The sequence below is a fragment of the Oncorhynchus tshawytscha genome, linkage group LG11, assembly GCF_018296145.1.
Source record: "Oncorhynchus tshawytscha isolate Ot180627B linkage group LG11, Otsh_v2.0, whole genome shotgun sequence".
Classification (NCBI taxonomy): Eukaryota; Metazoa; Chordata; class Actinopteri; order Salmoniformes; family Salmonidae; genus Oncorhynchus; species Oncorhynchus tshawytscha.
The window spans coordinates 34438539-34455466 of record NC_056439.1 but is presented as its reverse complement, the minus strand read 5'-3'; the positions used below and the strand labels follow the sequence as shown (position 1 = coordinate 34455466).

General features: G+C 44.5%; 1 protein-coding gene across 1 annotated transcript in view; it reads right to left on the bottom strand.

Annotated features, from left to right (window-relative positions):
• LOC112261821 (formin) overlaps nt 1-16928 on the bottom strand; it is a 60787-nt gene that overhangs the window by 16495 nt on the left and 27364 nt on the right. Inside the window, 4 exon segments of the mRNA XM_024437441.2 lie at nt 4216-4308; nt 16292-16412; nt 16523-16582; nt 16684-16830. Coding sequence (XP_024293209.2) covers nt 4216-4308; nt 16292-16412; nt 16523-16582; nt 16684-16830 — 421 coding nt within the window.

Sequence of the window (16928 nt, the reverse complement as noted above, 5' to 3'; positions counted from 1 at the left end):
GTCACATGAGCTGCTCTGCTCCCCTGCCTCGCACAGGAGCAAGCATGGAGTGCACTATGACCAACAGACTCTCCCTCCTCCATAAAAAAAGCATACAGTGTGTATGAGATAATACTGTCTCCCTTCTTACACATGCTTGCTTATGGTTATCACTGTCCATCAATACCGATGAAGAGATTGCTACCAGAAGCACACCGCCACACGTGCACGCCTGGACAACACTAATACTGTTCAGTCAATTAAATATTTAGATCCTCCACAACTCTTTTGTGTGAGAACTGTTCCTTTGTTCTGTATATTAAAGTCATAGAATCATCCTCAATGGAAGGGACCTGTCACCAGCACTAAACCGCACTGCTTCACAAGTAAGGGCAACTTCTGGAGGAGCTCTGTTTATTAAGAATGGTTTATATGTTTCTCACTGGAAAGTTTATATTTAAGATGTGTTTTTGTTAACCAATACCATTTTGTAGCCAGTGGCAACCATCATGGTTTAAAGACCTTTCAAATATTCTGTGATATTGATCAATAATACAGATAGAGGTTTGACACACTGGAATGTTAAAAAGAGTAAACATTCTAGAACACATTTCCATTTGTAATGTGTAACTAGGAGACAAACATACCAAGGCAGACTTTGTTTGCAACACATACAGTACATTAATCATTTCTATGCTGAAAACACTGCCCTGCCTCCAGTTCTCACTCTGTACCTCCAATAACATGTGGATGCAATCTCTCTGTGAGATACCTCATTTGCATTTTTTATAGAAAGAGCCTATTGTTTAACAATATTCTCTGTCCGCCACAAGTAATGTGTGCAATTTGCCCTTTAATGTAGTCAAATCTAGATGGCCTTGCGTGACGCTGACACTTTTGTCTGTCACTAGTACTTTGTAGAGATAAAAGACGTTGTTGTGGATGTTGGCCTCAGAGGTGGTCCACTTTAAGACACCTCTGATGCTCTACCAGACCTATAGAGGTTTATAGACCGGAGTCAGTGTGTTTTGTTAATAGCTCGCTCTTTGTGGCTCTTTGAGCATGCAGAAATGTGAAGGCCCTCGCCTCGCCTGTGGCAGCTATGTGAAGATGGTGAAGGTGGCGAGATTGCATGCAGGTGGTTGTTGTCTTGCCAAGTTGCTTTGAGATGGATTCTGTTTGGTTGCACTTATGTTTACCCACTGCGAGACTGTTGAGAGCTTGATCATTTAAAACCAGTGAACTGTGTGAGAACACTGGCAGAAGCACACCTACGTACTGTATGGGAGTCCTAGTTGGCACTCATTCAAATGGGGAAGAGCTTCTGTATGTATTATGATGCTTTAGCGACACAAGCCTGGCACCCACTCTGCATAAGCCTGACACAAGGCCTCTCCCTCTGTCTGCAAGACACATTGTAATGCAAGTTAGGATCAGATGTGTCTCTGCTATGTGAACAATAACTCCTGGGAATATTTACACAGTAATCTCCAGTAAATCAGGGATCACACCGCGTCTCTGTAAACTCCTTCCCTCTGCCTCTCACATCCCTATGATCAATAGTAATCACAGTTGAACACGTTGGCCCTTTGGAGGAACGCTCCGAGATGGATGTCCACTTTCTCTCTAGGAACACTATGACCTCTGTGTTTCCTCATGCTGCATACCACAGAAACCATACAGGAGCCCGTGTCTGCATGATGGACGTGAAAAAGCTTTCTGTTTTCAATGGCAGCAGCTCTACTGGCTGACTGGCTGCCTTTGCAAGGCACTGGAGGGGGCTGTAGGAAGCGTCTGGGGTGAAGATGTCTAGTGGAGGGGGGAGAGGTAGAAGGGATCAGAGCGTCTCCACCTCGGTGCAGTGTGTCCCTGGCTAACACAGTGGTCCCCAAGCTGTCCAACCAGCCTTTACGAGGCCTCAGCCAGGGATGTCCTGCCTGCTTTATAGCAGCCATGAGTACAGGCAGCATGTTAAGGGCAATGTGATCCTCTCTACAGGCTTAGGCTTTAGACTCCTGTCCCTGACAGGCAGCTCTGTCTCTAACTAACGCTGGCCATGGGCTCCACCACCACCCAACTAACGTCCTGACAAGGCAAAAAAATATAGTGAAGAGCTAAATTACAGCTTTGGGCTTTAATGGTTCCTCTCAGTGTTTTTGAGAAAGGAAAACAGGATCTTTCTAGTTTCTCTCTGAGTTTGGTTTCTTTACATGACATTCTCCTCAGCAATAAATAGTCTATGTGGAGAATATTTCATCTCTGAAGACAGATTTGGAGAACAGTGGGTTCATTCTCCATTCAGAGAGATGACAGGCTGGCTTAGAGACATGACAGAGGGGGTGAATATACATCATCACTATCTACTGGTAGAACTTGGGAGTGTGTCACAGAGTTTGATTTGGCGGTAGGAGAAGGGGGAAGGTCGTCTCATCACTCAGTCCAATGGATGGGCTCTGACACAGGCCTCTGCTTGCCTCAGATACAGTGAGTGATATCAAAAAATTGAGGATCCTCATTTCCAAGAGCTGCCATTATAATCAGTAGAGAAAAAGTGGCTTACGGAGAACAAGGGGAGTGTAAACACATCTAAACTCCCAATCAGGCCATACCCAGTGCAGCCACTCTGGCCTCTGGCTTTATTAGCTTCCACTGGGGCTCAAACAGCCTGCCCTGCCCAGCCTGGGTTAGGTGACACGCTATGAGTCTGCTGGAGCAGTATTTACTAAAACAACATATAAAAACAACACATAGCACCCCCTGGAGGTCAACACATGGGGTCATGTCTAGGGTTGCAAAGCTACCGGTGATTTACCAAAGTTACCAGAATCTTTAGTAATTTTGTTAATTAACAGAAAATATATGTCAATCAATTGTAACTTTGGTAATTTATACTTGAATAACGTTTTTAAAAAATTATTCATATATAGTCATACAGTTTTATATCTATATTTGATATTGTCCATAAGTTTCTAGTAGATGGTTGAAGAGAAAATAGCCTAATTCCTGTAAAAATGTATAATCTAATCAACTCTGCAACTCTTCCAACTATTGACTTTTCTTCACAACTGCCATCAGTTTGATGCCAAAACATTGACAACCAATACATATTGATTTAGTCAAAAATAAATAATAATATAAATATATATACAGTGCATTCGGAAAGTATTCAGAGTCCTTCCCTTTTTCCACATTTTGTGACGTTAAAGCCTTATTCTAAAATGGATTAAATAAAAAAATGTTACTCATCAATCTACACACAATACCCCATAATGACAAAGCGGAAACAGGTATCTAGACATGTTTGAAAATGCATTTAAAATGATTTACATAAGTATTCAGACCCTTTGCTATGAGACTCGAAATTGAGCTCAGGTGCATCCTGTTTCCATTGATAATCCTTGAGATGTTTCTACAACTTGATTAGAGTCCACCTGTGGTAAATTCAATTGATTGGACATGATTTGGAAAGGCACACACCTGTCTATATAAGGTCCCACAGTTGACAGTGGAGGTCAGAGCAAAAACCAAGTCATGAGGTCGAAGGAATTGTCCGTAGAGCGCCGAGACAGGATTGTGTTGAGGCACAGATCTGGGGAATGGTACCAAAACATTTCTGCAGCATTGAAGGTCCCCAAGAACACAGTGGCCTCCATCATTCTTAAATGGAATAAGTTTGGAACCACCAAGACTCTTCCTAGAGCTGGCCGCCCAGCCATACTGAGCAATCAGGGGAGAAGGTCCTTGGCCAGGGAGGTGACCAAGAATTCGATGGTCCCTCTGACAGAGCTCCGGAGTTCTTCTGAGGAGATGGGAGAATCTTCCAGAAGGACAACCATCTCACAACCATCTCTGCAGCACTCCACCAATCAGGCATTTAAGTTAGATATAAAGTCATGGGGTCTGCATACTTTCTGAATGCACTGTACATGCAATATGCTTTGTGGACTTCAGCGGACAGAGGTTGCTCTCCAGTTTTGTGATGAAACAAAGGTTTTGTTGAATTTATTCTGCCACTGTATCTTCTTATTGTCTTAGCCTTATGCCTATATATCACGCTGGCAAGGCATATGAACTAACAGGTTATAGAGCAAGTAACGCAATTAAGACAACACATACAGCAGGTTGTGATATGGCTTTTTTCCCCTGGCTTCCCCAGTGATTTTACCCATGCACCGCTACTGTCTTAGTCATGTCTCTTCTCCTCCCCTCTCTCTGGTTATGGTTTGTTTTACTCACCGGTCGAGACGAAGGCCTCCATTTTCTCCTTGAAGGGCTGGAGGTCCTTCTCAGAGGAGTTAGCACACACCTTCTGAACAGCCTTTTCACACACTGAGGGAGAGAGAGAGCGGGAAATGTTAAATATCTGACATTTCGCAGCAGGAATGGATTAAAAAAGCTCTGGGTTGGGTTGGGTGGGGGAGAGAAAGTGGGAGCGAGAGTAGACTGTATACTGCGGTGTACTGTGTGAATTTGGCATTTATTATTGGGCTAAGCTGTAAAACAATAACAAGCGTGCCCAAACAGCAAATGTAGCACATTTCCAGCACTTTCATAAGTGAGTTAACCAAAGCCTGCCGGGGGGAAACATTTGAGGGGAAATGTGTGTGAATCTCCTCCAAAACATCCCAACCAGATGGCTATTGAAAAGACCTTGCAATCACTTAAATGAGCTTGGTCTGCATTCAAAATGAGAAATGTATTATAAATCTTCATAAACACAGACTGTTCTTTGAATGTGAGTAGGGTGTTCAATCTGTTACTCTCAAAGAATGTGAGGATATAACACATGTTGACGCCACAGATACTGGGGTAAGACAGTCATCCAACCAACACCATGAGCATTTGGCCCACTAGCTAGATATGACATGGTGGAAGTAGATGGGCCTGTCCTGTTCTGGCTCTCTCCAGTGGAACTGGACATGTGGGTGACGGCTGAATGTCGAAGCCTTGTTTGTTGTGGATGGGTCTTTGTTGCCCTGCCAAACCACCTAGCTCACACAGGCTCAAAGGAAACAATGATGACTTGGGCCAAACTATTTCATTTTCTCCTAACAATCAGCGTGGGACGTTATATACAGAGCGGCCTGCCGGAATAACTTTTGCAACTTCACTCAAACCTGCAAGTCATTAATGAGTGCAGTAAATACCTTGTGTTGGTTATTACTGCATAGCTAAATGTCTTAACAACACAACAGGAACACTTGGCTGGTCAGAGTGTGAGACTGCTTCACTGGTTTCCAGAAGAATCCAGAGGGATGTATTAAGAACAGGTGAATATGCCCAGCTATACCCACAATCCTTTTCCAGGGTCTCAGGAGTAGTTGCTCTTGAAAGGTGAGGGACTAAACTTGAACTACTGCACACTAATTGAGTAAGAAAATACATAATCTACAGCTGAGGGACAACCATGACCCAAACCTGATCAGGTGAGCCAGCTCAAACACCACTGAAAAGTTAGTACTTTTAAAAAAAAAGTCTTAGATCCCTCGCTCCATAAAACCCCCCTGTCTCAAACAGGCACATTAAAGGGTGTTCAAAACAGCAAGACTACAATTAAGAGGCGGATCTCCTCTAAATGTGGTCCAGACAGTGTAGGCCACAAGAAGGAAACCCCCAAAACATCAGCAGCTGCATGAAATAAAAACCCAGTGGGCTCTGGTTTAGGACATTGTCCTACAGTGACAATACATAGGCACAGAGGAGGGGTAGGGGTGGGGGGAGAGGGAGGAGGAGGAGGAGCTGGAAGAGGATCAAGGGAGCCCTTTCTAAAGCAGTCTCCTGGGGATATGCAGGCTACAGTGTAAAAGTATTACTGCAGTCTAAAAGTATTTCTGCAGTGTAAAAGTATTACTACAGTGAAGCAGCATTACTACAGGGTAAAAGTATTACTACAGTGTAAACGTATTTCTACACTGTAAAAGTATTACTACAGTTACCGTGTAAAAGTATTTTCTACAATGTAAATGTATTTCTACAGTGTAAAAGTATTTCTACAGTGTAAAAGTATTAATACAGTGTAAAAGTTTTGCTACAGGGTAAAAGTATTACTATAGTGTAAACGTATTTCTACAGTGTAAAAGTATTACGACAGTTACCGTGTAAAAGTATTACTACAATGTAAAAGTATTTCTACAGTGTAAAAGTATTACTACAGTGTAAAAGTTTTCTACAGTGTAAAAGTATTGCTACAGTGTAAAAGTATTGCTACAGTGTAAAAGTATTACGTATTACCACAGTGAAACAGTATTACCACAGTGAAACAGTATTACCACAGTGAAACAGTATTACCACAGTGAAACAGTATTACTACAGTGAAACAGTATTACCACAGTGAAACTGTATTACCACAGTGAAACAGGTCAACTGAAGGCCCACTTTGCTCCCAGGGGCCTGCTCTCCCCACAGCCACCTAATCCCATTACTGTAAATATGTCCATGCTGTTCTCTAATTGGCCAGTGAGTGTTAATCTGGGTCCTCTGTGCCCAAACAGCCGTGTCAATTCCCCTGGGGTTACAGCAGCAGAGAGAGAGAGAGAGACCTGGGCCCTGGCAGTAACATCCCAAAAATACAAAAAGAATGATTTTCCAGAGAAGATCCAGATCTCAGGGAATTAGACCAAAGTTCTCAATTGGTACAAAATATATAGAGTACTGCACACACTAGAATTACTTAGGTTTAAAAATAAGCTCAACTGGACACCTTAATGAGGCAGAGAAAGCAGGGCATTCTACGCCATTAAAAAACAAATTCAGATTGAAATAAATTCAGATTGAAATTCAAATTCAAATTTGGCTAAAACTAATTGAATGTGTCATTGAACCAATTGCACTTTATGGCAGCAAGGTGTGGGGTCCACTTGCAAAACAAGATTTCACCAAATGGGACAAACATCCAATTGAAACCCTGCATGCAGAGTTCTGTAAGATTCTCCTACATATCCAGAGGAAAACTACAAACAATGCATGCAGGGCAGAATTAGGCCAATATCCAATAATAATAAAAAAACAAAAAAGCAATTCAGTTTTGGAAACATCTCAAATTTAGTGACCACCTCTCATATCATTATCCAGCCCTGCAATGCCAAGAGCTGAGCAAAGAAAAGAGTCCCCTCATCCAGCTGGTCCTGGGGCTGAGTTCATCAACCTGTTCTACTAACACACTGAAACCTCAGGACTCTCATCCAGCTGGTCCTGGGGCTGAGTTCACCAACCTGTTCTACTAACACACTGAAGAAGCCTCAGGATCCGAACATCCAATCAATCAGAATAAAACAAATTACAATACAGTCAAAACAAATCTACATTGCTTATTGGGAAGCACAAAGCAAAATGCAGTGCTATCTGGCCCTAAATCGACAGTACACCGTGGCTAACTATTTGACCATGGTTACTGATCAAAACCTTAGAAAAACCTTGACAAAGTACAGGCTCAGTGAGCACAGCCTTGCCATTGAGAAGGGTAGACACAGGAAAACCTGGCTCCCTGTTGAGGAAAGGGTGTGCAAACACTGCACAACAGCAGAACCTGAGACAGAGCTGCATTTCCTGACAAAATGTAAAAAATATAAAACATTTCCCCAAATTTGAAACCCTCATTCAAGTTTTCAAAGACCTCTCTGATGAGGATAGGCTACCTGTCCTGTTGGGGGAGGACGCAGAGAGCTGTGGATTGGCAGCACAATACATTGCTGCCTCCCATTAGATGAGGGACAGTGTCTGACAGACCAACCAACCTGCACGTTTCCTCTACTGTATGCTTAGTTATTGTTCAATGTGTTGGTTATTTTGACTCTTGGTTATTGTTGTTACTGTTGTCCCGTTGACAATTTTGAATCTTATTATTTTAATATCGTAAATATCCAAATTAAGCTTTGGCAATATGTACATTGTTAAGGTCATGCCAATAAAGCAAATTGAATTGAATTGAATTGAATTGAGAGAGAGAGCGAGAGAGAGAGAGAGAGAGAGAGAGGGATGGAGGGATGGAGGGTGGGGAGGGGGGGTAGAGACAGAGAGGGTGCGGGAGGGGGAGGGGAGACAGACTGCAGTTGAGGCTCTTCCTTCATAGAGGAAAAGACTCTGTTGCAAATTACCACCAAAAGGTGCTTTCCTATCCATCATCTGTGTTAATCAGATAACTGCTAAGGCACACCAGGATCTTGGTCCACACACTCCCACACAGTCATCAAGAGGGCACGACAGCATCTCTTCCCGATCAGGAGGCTGAAAAGATTTGGCTTGGGCTCTCGGATCCTGAAAAGGTTCTACAGCTGCACCAACTCTGCATTGTTGGGAAGGGCTCGTAATCAAGCCTTTTATGGTAAAGTCTACACCTGTTGTATTTGGCACCCTGTGTTAAGATGGTTAGACAGAAGCAGATCCTACTGTTAATGTCAGCGCTGTTTGTCCTGTCTGGCTTCCTGTCCAGTCACCAGGTCAAAAGGGACCTGTCTCCCCTCCCGCCACCACATTCAGGCAGGGCCAGCCTTCATACAGACAGTGGATTCAGCATTATTGTGGAACAGGGTTATTTCACTGAAGAATACTGATTTCCAGATGTTACTCATCATAAACTGTAAGCAACACATTGATTCTCTGTATACAAATACATGTAGAGGAACATTTGTAATGGTTTATTTGTGATGGTTTATTTGGGTTTAGAGTGGAAATATAAGACAAATATGATGGCAGGATGATTTGATGGCCATATTCTCAAGGGTTGCCCAAACAGTATGCGGTTAACACTGCAGTAAGGCATGGATTCATAAACTCGACAGTGTGTGTAAACAGGAAGCTCGCCCAGTACATGCTGTCTGTAGGGACACTGGGGTAGCTGGTATGCATCATATAAGGTATAGGATTGCATCATATAAGGTATGTTACTGTACTGTAACATGGGGAGTGTGCTAACATGAAAAGATAGTCTGACTTCTGCTCTGAGACATGGCAAACGCGGTTAGTCAAGCTCACTTTGATGTAATGAATGAACCATGAATTCTCCACATTAACCGACGGCTTGCCACAATATTCTGTAGACCCTGGGATGTTTGGAAAACAAAACATTGTACACTTGGATGATCATTGAGCTCTATATATTTGACTGCCATATAGAAAAGGTTTCTGTTCTAAATGTTCTACTGCTTGAACTCATTCCAGATTCATGTTGATTCTGTTATGCCCTCCTTTATTTATAACCATCAGTGACTATAAAAAAACTCTCGCAGATAAACTGACACTACATATGTTTTCACCCGTCAAGCATGAATGTTTTGAAAACCCTTTCTAATCAGAGAGAGAGAGAGAGAGAGAGATGGAGGTTAGTCTTGTCCGTGGTCTGGCCTGGCAGATCAGTGTTATTTACGCCAGGCACTGGATCATTTTCCATCAGCTCTTAAAGCACAAGGAATTCTCTCACTAATCCACAATTATAAACAACCCACCCCAGTGCACTGTCAGGCTCCTAGCTTCCTCCTCCCTCCCCTCCCTCCCACCCAGGCTAGAGCCCTGCTATTACCCAGGCTACATTGGGCCAGCCAGGAGATAAAGGTCAAACACCCACCACACCTCCCTCTAAAATAAATCTCTCTCTTAATTTATTTATTTGATTTTTATTGAACCTTTATTTAACTAGGCAAATCAGTTAAGAACAAATTATTATGTACAATGACGGCCTACCCCGGCCAAACCTTAACCCGGATGACGCTGGGCCAATTGTGCACCGCCCTATGGGACTCTCTATCTGCCTGGACCTATCCAGCATCCAACCCTGGCCCACGTCTTACATAGAGCCTGTCTGAGAACACAACTGCCGTAAGACATGGTCCTCCAATGTTCAGGATTTCAGCTGTTCTACTGTAAGGGAAATGAAAGGGGTTTGGGGTCAGCCAGGATATTCTGGAGAGGGTGTACAGCAGCTTGGTGGAGAGCATCCTCACGTTCAATATGACAGTCTGGTATGGTAATCTGAGTGTGAGGAGCAAAAGCAAACTGACCAGAAAAGTAAACACAGCCAACAATGTAATTGGTCGACCACAGGCACATTTAAGCATCCTGTTCCAAGGCAACCAAAAAGAAGGCACTGGCTGTCATTGGCGACCCCTCCGACCCTCAGTTGGAGAGGCTTCCCTCTGGCCGGTGCTTCAGAATGCCCATGACCAAGAAGAACGGGTTCAAACATTCATTCCTTCCTTGTGCTGTTGGACTACTAAATGCACAGTAAATTGTATCGGCATATGTACTTATCTATCTAGTGTAGTTGGGACACTGGTCATTTGTTAGTGAGTGTATTAATATCCACTATGTTGTTAGTGTTCGCAACATGATGGACTGACTGGTTTAAATGTGTATGATGTGAAAATGTATGTGATTCTTTTAATGAAGGTGATGCCAAAGAAAAATGTCCATCCTGGATGGACAATAAAGTTGTATTCTATTCTATTCTAGTTGATAGATTTAGCTTCAATTGGCTCCATATCTAAGAGGAAAACAAGGTGAGGAAATGTACGGACAAATCTGTTGAAAAGGCAGTCATCATTTAATATATGGCCTGCTACCAAGACAAAATAATAGAAATCATAGAACATGGTTTACAATTCTTATGTGAGTGTCTTGAGTTTACAAAGACTGTATTATCCACACTCGGCATGTTCCCTGCATCTTGTGCCTGTGTTTAAGCAAAATTAGGAGTAGCCTATATTTAACCGTTATGTGGGGAGGAGAGGTAGCAGTACTCTAACCCAAACTGGAGCTTCTGTCATAAAATGGACTTCAGGGTAAAGGCCTTGCCTTGACTTGACATTAAGGGGCATTTCTAATAAAGACACTGTCTGATTTGCCATGGTGATGAATGCCGAACCCTGCACAGGACTTCTGTGAAACACTAAACTCCCCTGGGCAGCAAATGAGCTCTGACGGTTCTTTTTTATTTGATACAATTTCATTCAGTAGCGTCCCTGCTTCGCTGTCCGCCCCAATTACCTAGCAGTTAAAGAGCTTCACGTGGCCGTGGTCTCTGCTGACCCTGATTGAATGAAAGGTCAACTCCGTGCCCACATGAGCCCAGGGACTGGGTGAACCAAGGATACTCTCCAGGAACATATACATCTACCGTAGCCCCCAAACGGACAGACACTCCTCCTGACAGATAGGACAAACAACGACGAGACAGCCTATAGGGAGGAGGTCAGAGACCTGGCGGTATGGTGCCAGGACAACAACCTCTCCCTCAACGTGATCAAGACAAAGGAGATGATTGTGGACTACAGGAAAAGGAGGACTGAGCACGCACCCATTCTCATCGACGGGGCTGTAGTGGAGCAGGTTGGGAGCTTCAAGTTCCTTGGTGTCTACATCACCAACCAACTAACATGGTCCAAACACACAGTCGTGAAGAGGGCACGTCAAAACCTATTCTCCCTCAGGACACTGAAAAGGTTTGGCATGGGTCCTCAGATCCTCAAAAGGGTCTACAACTGCACCATCGAGAGCATTGGTTGCATCACTGCCTGGTATGGCAACTGCTCGGCCTCCGACCACAAGGCACTACAGAGGGTAGTGCGTACGGCCCAGTATAGCACCGGGGCCAAGCTTCCTACTATCCGGGACCTCTACACCAGGCAGTGTCAGAGGTAGGCCCTAAAAATAGTCAAAGACGCCAGCCACCCTAGTCATAGACTGTTCTCTCTGCCACCGAACGGCAAGCAGTACTGGAGTGCCAAGTCTAGGTCAAAAGGGCTTCTTAACAGCTTCTACCCTCAAGCCATTAGACTTCTGAACAGCAAATCAAAGGGCTACCCAGACCCCTATTTTACGCTGCTGCTACTCTCTGTTTATTATCTATGCATGGTCACTTTAACTCTACCTACATGTACATATTACCTCAATTACCTTGACTACCCGGTGCCCCCGCACATTGACTCCCCTGTATATAGCCTCACTATTGTTATTTTACTCCTGCTCTTTAATTATTTGTTACTTTCATTTACACTTTTTCTACTTATCTATTTTTGACTTAATTAACACATTTTTATTCTTAACTTCTTAAAGCATTGTTGGTTAAGGGCTTGTAAGTAGTAAGCATTTCACTGTAAGGTCTACTCCTGTTGTATACGGTGCATGTGACAAATACAATTTGATTTGAACTGAAAGCCTCAGAAGACACTAGGGAAAACACAGTGCAATATCCGGTCTTACTCTATAGTAAGGCTTCAGGCTTCTTCTGCAGGAGAGAAGGGATGGATCCTAACCCCCCCCCCATCCCCATCCCCAGAGAGAAACCCAGAGAGAGGTCATCAACTCCTGCCCAAACAGGAAGGGAGATCAAATGAGGATCATGTTTCTGCACGGCAGAGTGGAGGAGAGGGCAGCCGCCAGGCTAGGGAGTCTGACCTACTCCTTTCCATTGTCTCAGACCAGACACACACATACAGTGCCTTGCGAAAGTATTCGGCCCCCTTGAACTTTGCGACCTTTTGCCACATTTCAGGCTTCAAACAAAGATATAAAACTGTATTTTTTTGTGACGAATCAACAACAAGTGGGACACAATCATGAAGTGGAACGACATTTATTGGATATTTCAAACTTTTTTAACAAATCAAAAACTGAAAAATTGAGCGTGCAAAATTATTCAGCCCCTTTAAGTTAATACTTTGTAGCGCCACCTTTTGCTGCGATTACAGCTGTAAGACGCTTGGGGTATGTCTCTATCAGTTTTGCACATCGAGAGACTGAAATTTTTTCCCATTCCTCCTTGCAAAACAGCTCGAGCTCAGTGAGGTTGGATGGAGAGCATTTGTGAACAGCAGTTTTCAGTTCTTTCCACAGATTCTCGATTGGATTCAGGTCTGGACTTTGACTTGGCCATTCTAACACCTGGATATGTTTATTTTTGAACCATTCCATTGTAGATTTTGCTTTATGTTTTGGATCATTGTCTTGTTGGAAGACAAATCTCCGTCCCAGTCTCAGGTCTTTTGCAGACTCCATCAGGTTTTCTTCCAGAATGGTCCTGTATTTGGCTCCATCCATCTTCCCATCAATTTTAACCATCTTCCCTGTCCCTGCTGAAGAAAAGCAGGCCCAAACCATGATGCTGCCACCACCATGTTTGACAGTGGGGATGATGTGTTCAGGGTGATGAGCTGTGTTGCTTTTACGCCAAACATAACGTTTTGCATTGTTGCCAAAAAGTTCAATTTTGGTTTCATCTGACCAGAGCACCTTCTTCCACATGTTTGGTGTGTCTCCCAGGTGGCTTGTGGCAAACTTTAAACGACACTTTTTATGGATATCTTTAAGAAATGGCTTTCTTCTTGCCAATCTTCCATAAAGGCCAGATTTGTGCAATATACGACTGATTGTTGTCCTATGGACAGAGTCTCCCACCTCAGCTGTAGATCTCTGCAGTTCATCCAGAGTGATCATGGGCCTCTTGGCTGCATCTCTGATCAGTCTTCTCCTTGTATGAGCTAAAAGTTTAGAGGGACAGCCAGGTCTTGGTAGATTTGCAGTGGTCTGATACTCCTTCCATTTCAATATTATCGCTTGCACAGTGCTCCTTGGGATGTTTAAAGCTTGGGAAATCTTTTTGTATCCAAATCCGGCTTTAAACTTCTTCACAACAGTATCTCGGACCTGCCTGGTGTGTTCCTTGTTCTTCATGATGCTCTCTGCGCTTTTAACGGACCTCTGAGACTATCACAGTGCAGGTGCATTTATACGGAGACTTGATTACACACAGGTGGATTGTATTTATCATCATTAGTCATTTAGGTCAACATTGGATCATTCAGAGATCCTCACTGAACTTCTGGAGAGAGTTTGCTGCACTGAAAGTAAAGGGGCTGAATAATTTTGCACGCCCAATTTTTCAGTTTTTGATTTGTTAAAAAAAATAGAAATATCCAATAAATGTCGTTCCACTTCATGATTGTGTCCCACTTGTTGTTGATTCTTCACAAAAAAATACAGTTTTATATCTTTATGTTTGAAGCCTGAAATGTGGCAAAAGGTCGCAAAGTTCAAGGGGGCCGAATACTTTCGCAAGGCACTGTACATCTACCTGGCTACTTACTGGAGCCTCACTCTCGGGAAGAGGGATATGGAGGAACACCACTGAACTTTAGCAAAGAATGAAAAAGTGGGGCAAAACAGGACTCATGTGGCTCCTGCAGGGATAAGGAGAACAGCTTTCATATTGCTAGCCTCCTCTCAGTTGAGAGCCCTTGTAGCTACAGAACCCAAGGGGGTGTGATCCTATGTCAGCACCAGCCACACAGAGTTAGACATAATTCAGATGTGAATGGAAGTGATCTGATATAATTAAGATCAGTTGGTTTCTTTAGGGTGGTTTATAATAGCGCAGCATAAATATTTATTCCTGGAGGCTGGCGAAGAGGATAAAAATGGGAGTCATAGGTGGACCTCACCAAACACTGAGAATTCAGGCTCACCGCTCCCTACCAATACCCAGAGGATTCCGGGCGAGACTGCTATTTCTTTCCTGCAGTAGATATAAAATACATATAAAATAAATGTATTGTCTTTAAGTGTTCAATTTATCCTAATAAATGACTGACAGCTGGGTCTGGGGCTCTTTTGTAGACTTTGTAGACTTCCCAGAGGGCAGCAATCTGAATGAGGAGGGGAGAGGGGAGAGCATATCTAATTGCTTTCATATTCTGTATTATTGGTTGACTGAAATAACGCCTTTAATCCCTGGACAGCCCAGCTGACCACTGATTGGCTCGATGACTGACTCACTGACTAACTGACTGTCTGGGGGCAACGCCTTTAACCCCCGGACGGCCCAGCTGACCACTGACTGGCTCGATGACTGACTCACTGGCTAACTGACTGCCTGGGGGCAACGCCTTTAACCCCCGGACGGCCCAGCTGACCACTGACTGGCTCGATGACTGACTCACTGACTGGCTGACTGACTTACTGACTAACTAACTGATTGGCTGGCTGGCTGGCTGACAGACTGACTCACTGACTAACTGATGTCCTGGGTTACTGACTCACTGACTAACTCATTGACTGGCTGGCTGGCTGGCTGACTCACTGACTAACTGGCTGGCTGACTGACTCATTGGCTAACTCACTGGCTGGTTTGCTGGGTGGGTGAATGACTCACTGGCTAATTCCCAGGCTGGCTGGCTAACTGGCTGGCTGGCTAACAGGCTGACTGACTCACTGGCTAACTGACTAGCTTGCTGGGTGACTGACACTGGCTAATCCACTGGCTGGCTGGCTAACTGGCTAGCTAACTGGCTGACTGACTCACTGGCTAACTGGCTGGTTAACTGGCTGGCTCACTGGCTAACTGGCTAACTGGCTAACTGGCTGGCTAACTGGCTGGCTCACTGGCTAACTGGCTGGCTTACTGGCTGGCTAACTGGCTGGCTACCTTGCTGGCTAACTGGCTGGTTAACTGGCTAACTGGCTGGCTACCTGGCTGGCTAACTGGCTGGCTAACTGGCTGGCTACCTGGCTGGCTACCTGGCTGGCTAACTGGCTGGCTACCTGGCTGGCTAACTGGCTGGCTACCTGGCTGGCTACCTGGCTGGCTACCTGGCTGGCTAACTGGCTGGCTAACTGGCTGGCTACCTGGCTGGCTAACTGGCTACCTGGCTGGCTAACTGGCTGGCTACCTGGCTGGCTAACTGGCTACCTGGCTGGCTAAACCTGGCTGGCTACCTGGCTGGCTACCTGGCTGGCTAACTGGCTGGCTACCTGGCTGGCTAACTGGCTACCTGGCTGGCTACCTGGCTGGCTAACTGGCTGGCTACCTGGCTGGCTACCTGGCTGGCTACCTGGCTGGCTAACTGGCTGGCTAACTGGTTGGCTAACTGGGCGGACCATGCCAGTGAGCACTGAGCTCCTGATACCAGCCATATGGTAACATTTCTCCTGTGAGTGTTCCTCCTTTATTGCATTTCCATCCAGCTTTCATATCATCTGCAAACGTTTCAGACAGATAGACTTGCTTTGGCTGAAATGAAGACACTGACACTTCTGACATAGGATACTGTAAGTAGAGCATGTTCATGGCAGGGGGAAATGGGGGAGTGATGACATGCCTGTTATGGCATGACACGATGCCTGGGAACAAGGAAAAGGTGCTTCAGAGAGTCTGAGATCCTGAATCTACCCTGAAACACCTCTGATGCATGATGGAGGAATGTGTTCTTACAGGATAAGACAGAATGTACAATGAGTATCATACTACATATAGAACAGGACGCCTCTATGTAGGCCTGACGTTACCTGAGTTGCTTAGAAAAAAGAGAAATAACCTGTGTCTCACCAGTCAGGTCTCTCCCCAGCTTCCTCATGTCCTTTGTGAGGTCTTCAAATTTGACCTGAGCTGCCAAGAAGAAATCCTGTGGCTCAGGCAGTGGGAATATACTCTTGTCTGTTCCTGCGTGCTACAAACCAACAGACAACCCACCAATGACAAAACATCAGGAAACAACAGAAGAATTGATATTTTAGTCCATCCTGGGATATTTGTTCCCTTCAATCTGAAATACTGTACCTCGTCAAAATTGCGCAGATAGTATGCAACTACGTAATCCACCAGACTGATACAGTTGTCCTAAAGATACAAAAGGTCAGACAAAAGAAGCCAGTGCAACTTCTCAGTAACATACTGTAGATTAATATAATGTAATGTGGCTGTGTGTGTGGTGAGTGTACCCTGCTCTTGACATCCTTCAGTTTGGGCAGGATCTCCAGGCCAAAGCCATCAGCCTGACCCCGTGTCCTGTTGCCTCCGTTCATGTAGTTCCCAAAGGCTAGGACCAGCCCCATCACATCCTTCACACTGCTACAGTCCAGCAGATCCTGACCACACACACACACACACACACACACACACACACACACACACACACACACACACACACACACACACACACACACACACACACACACACACACAC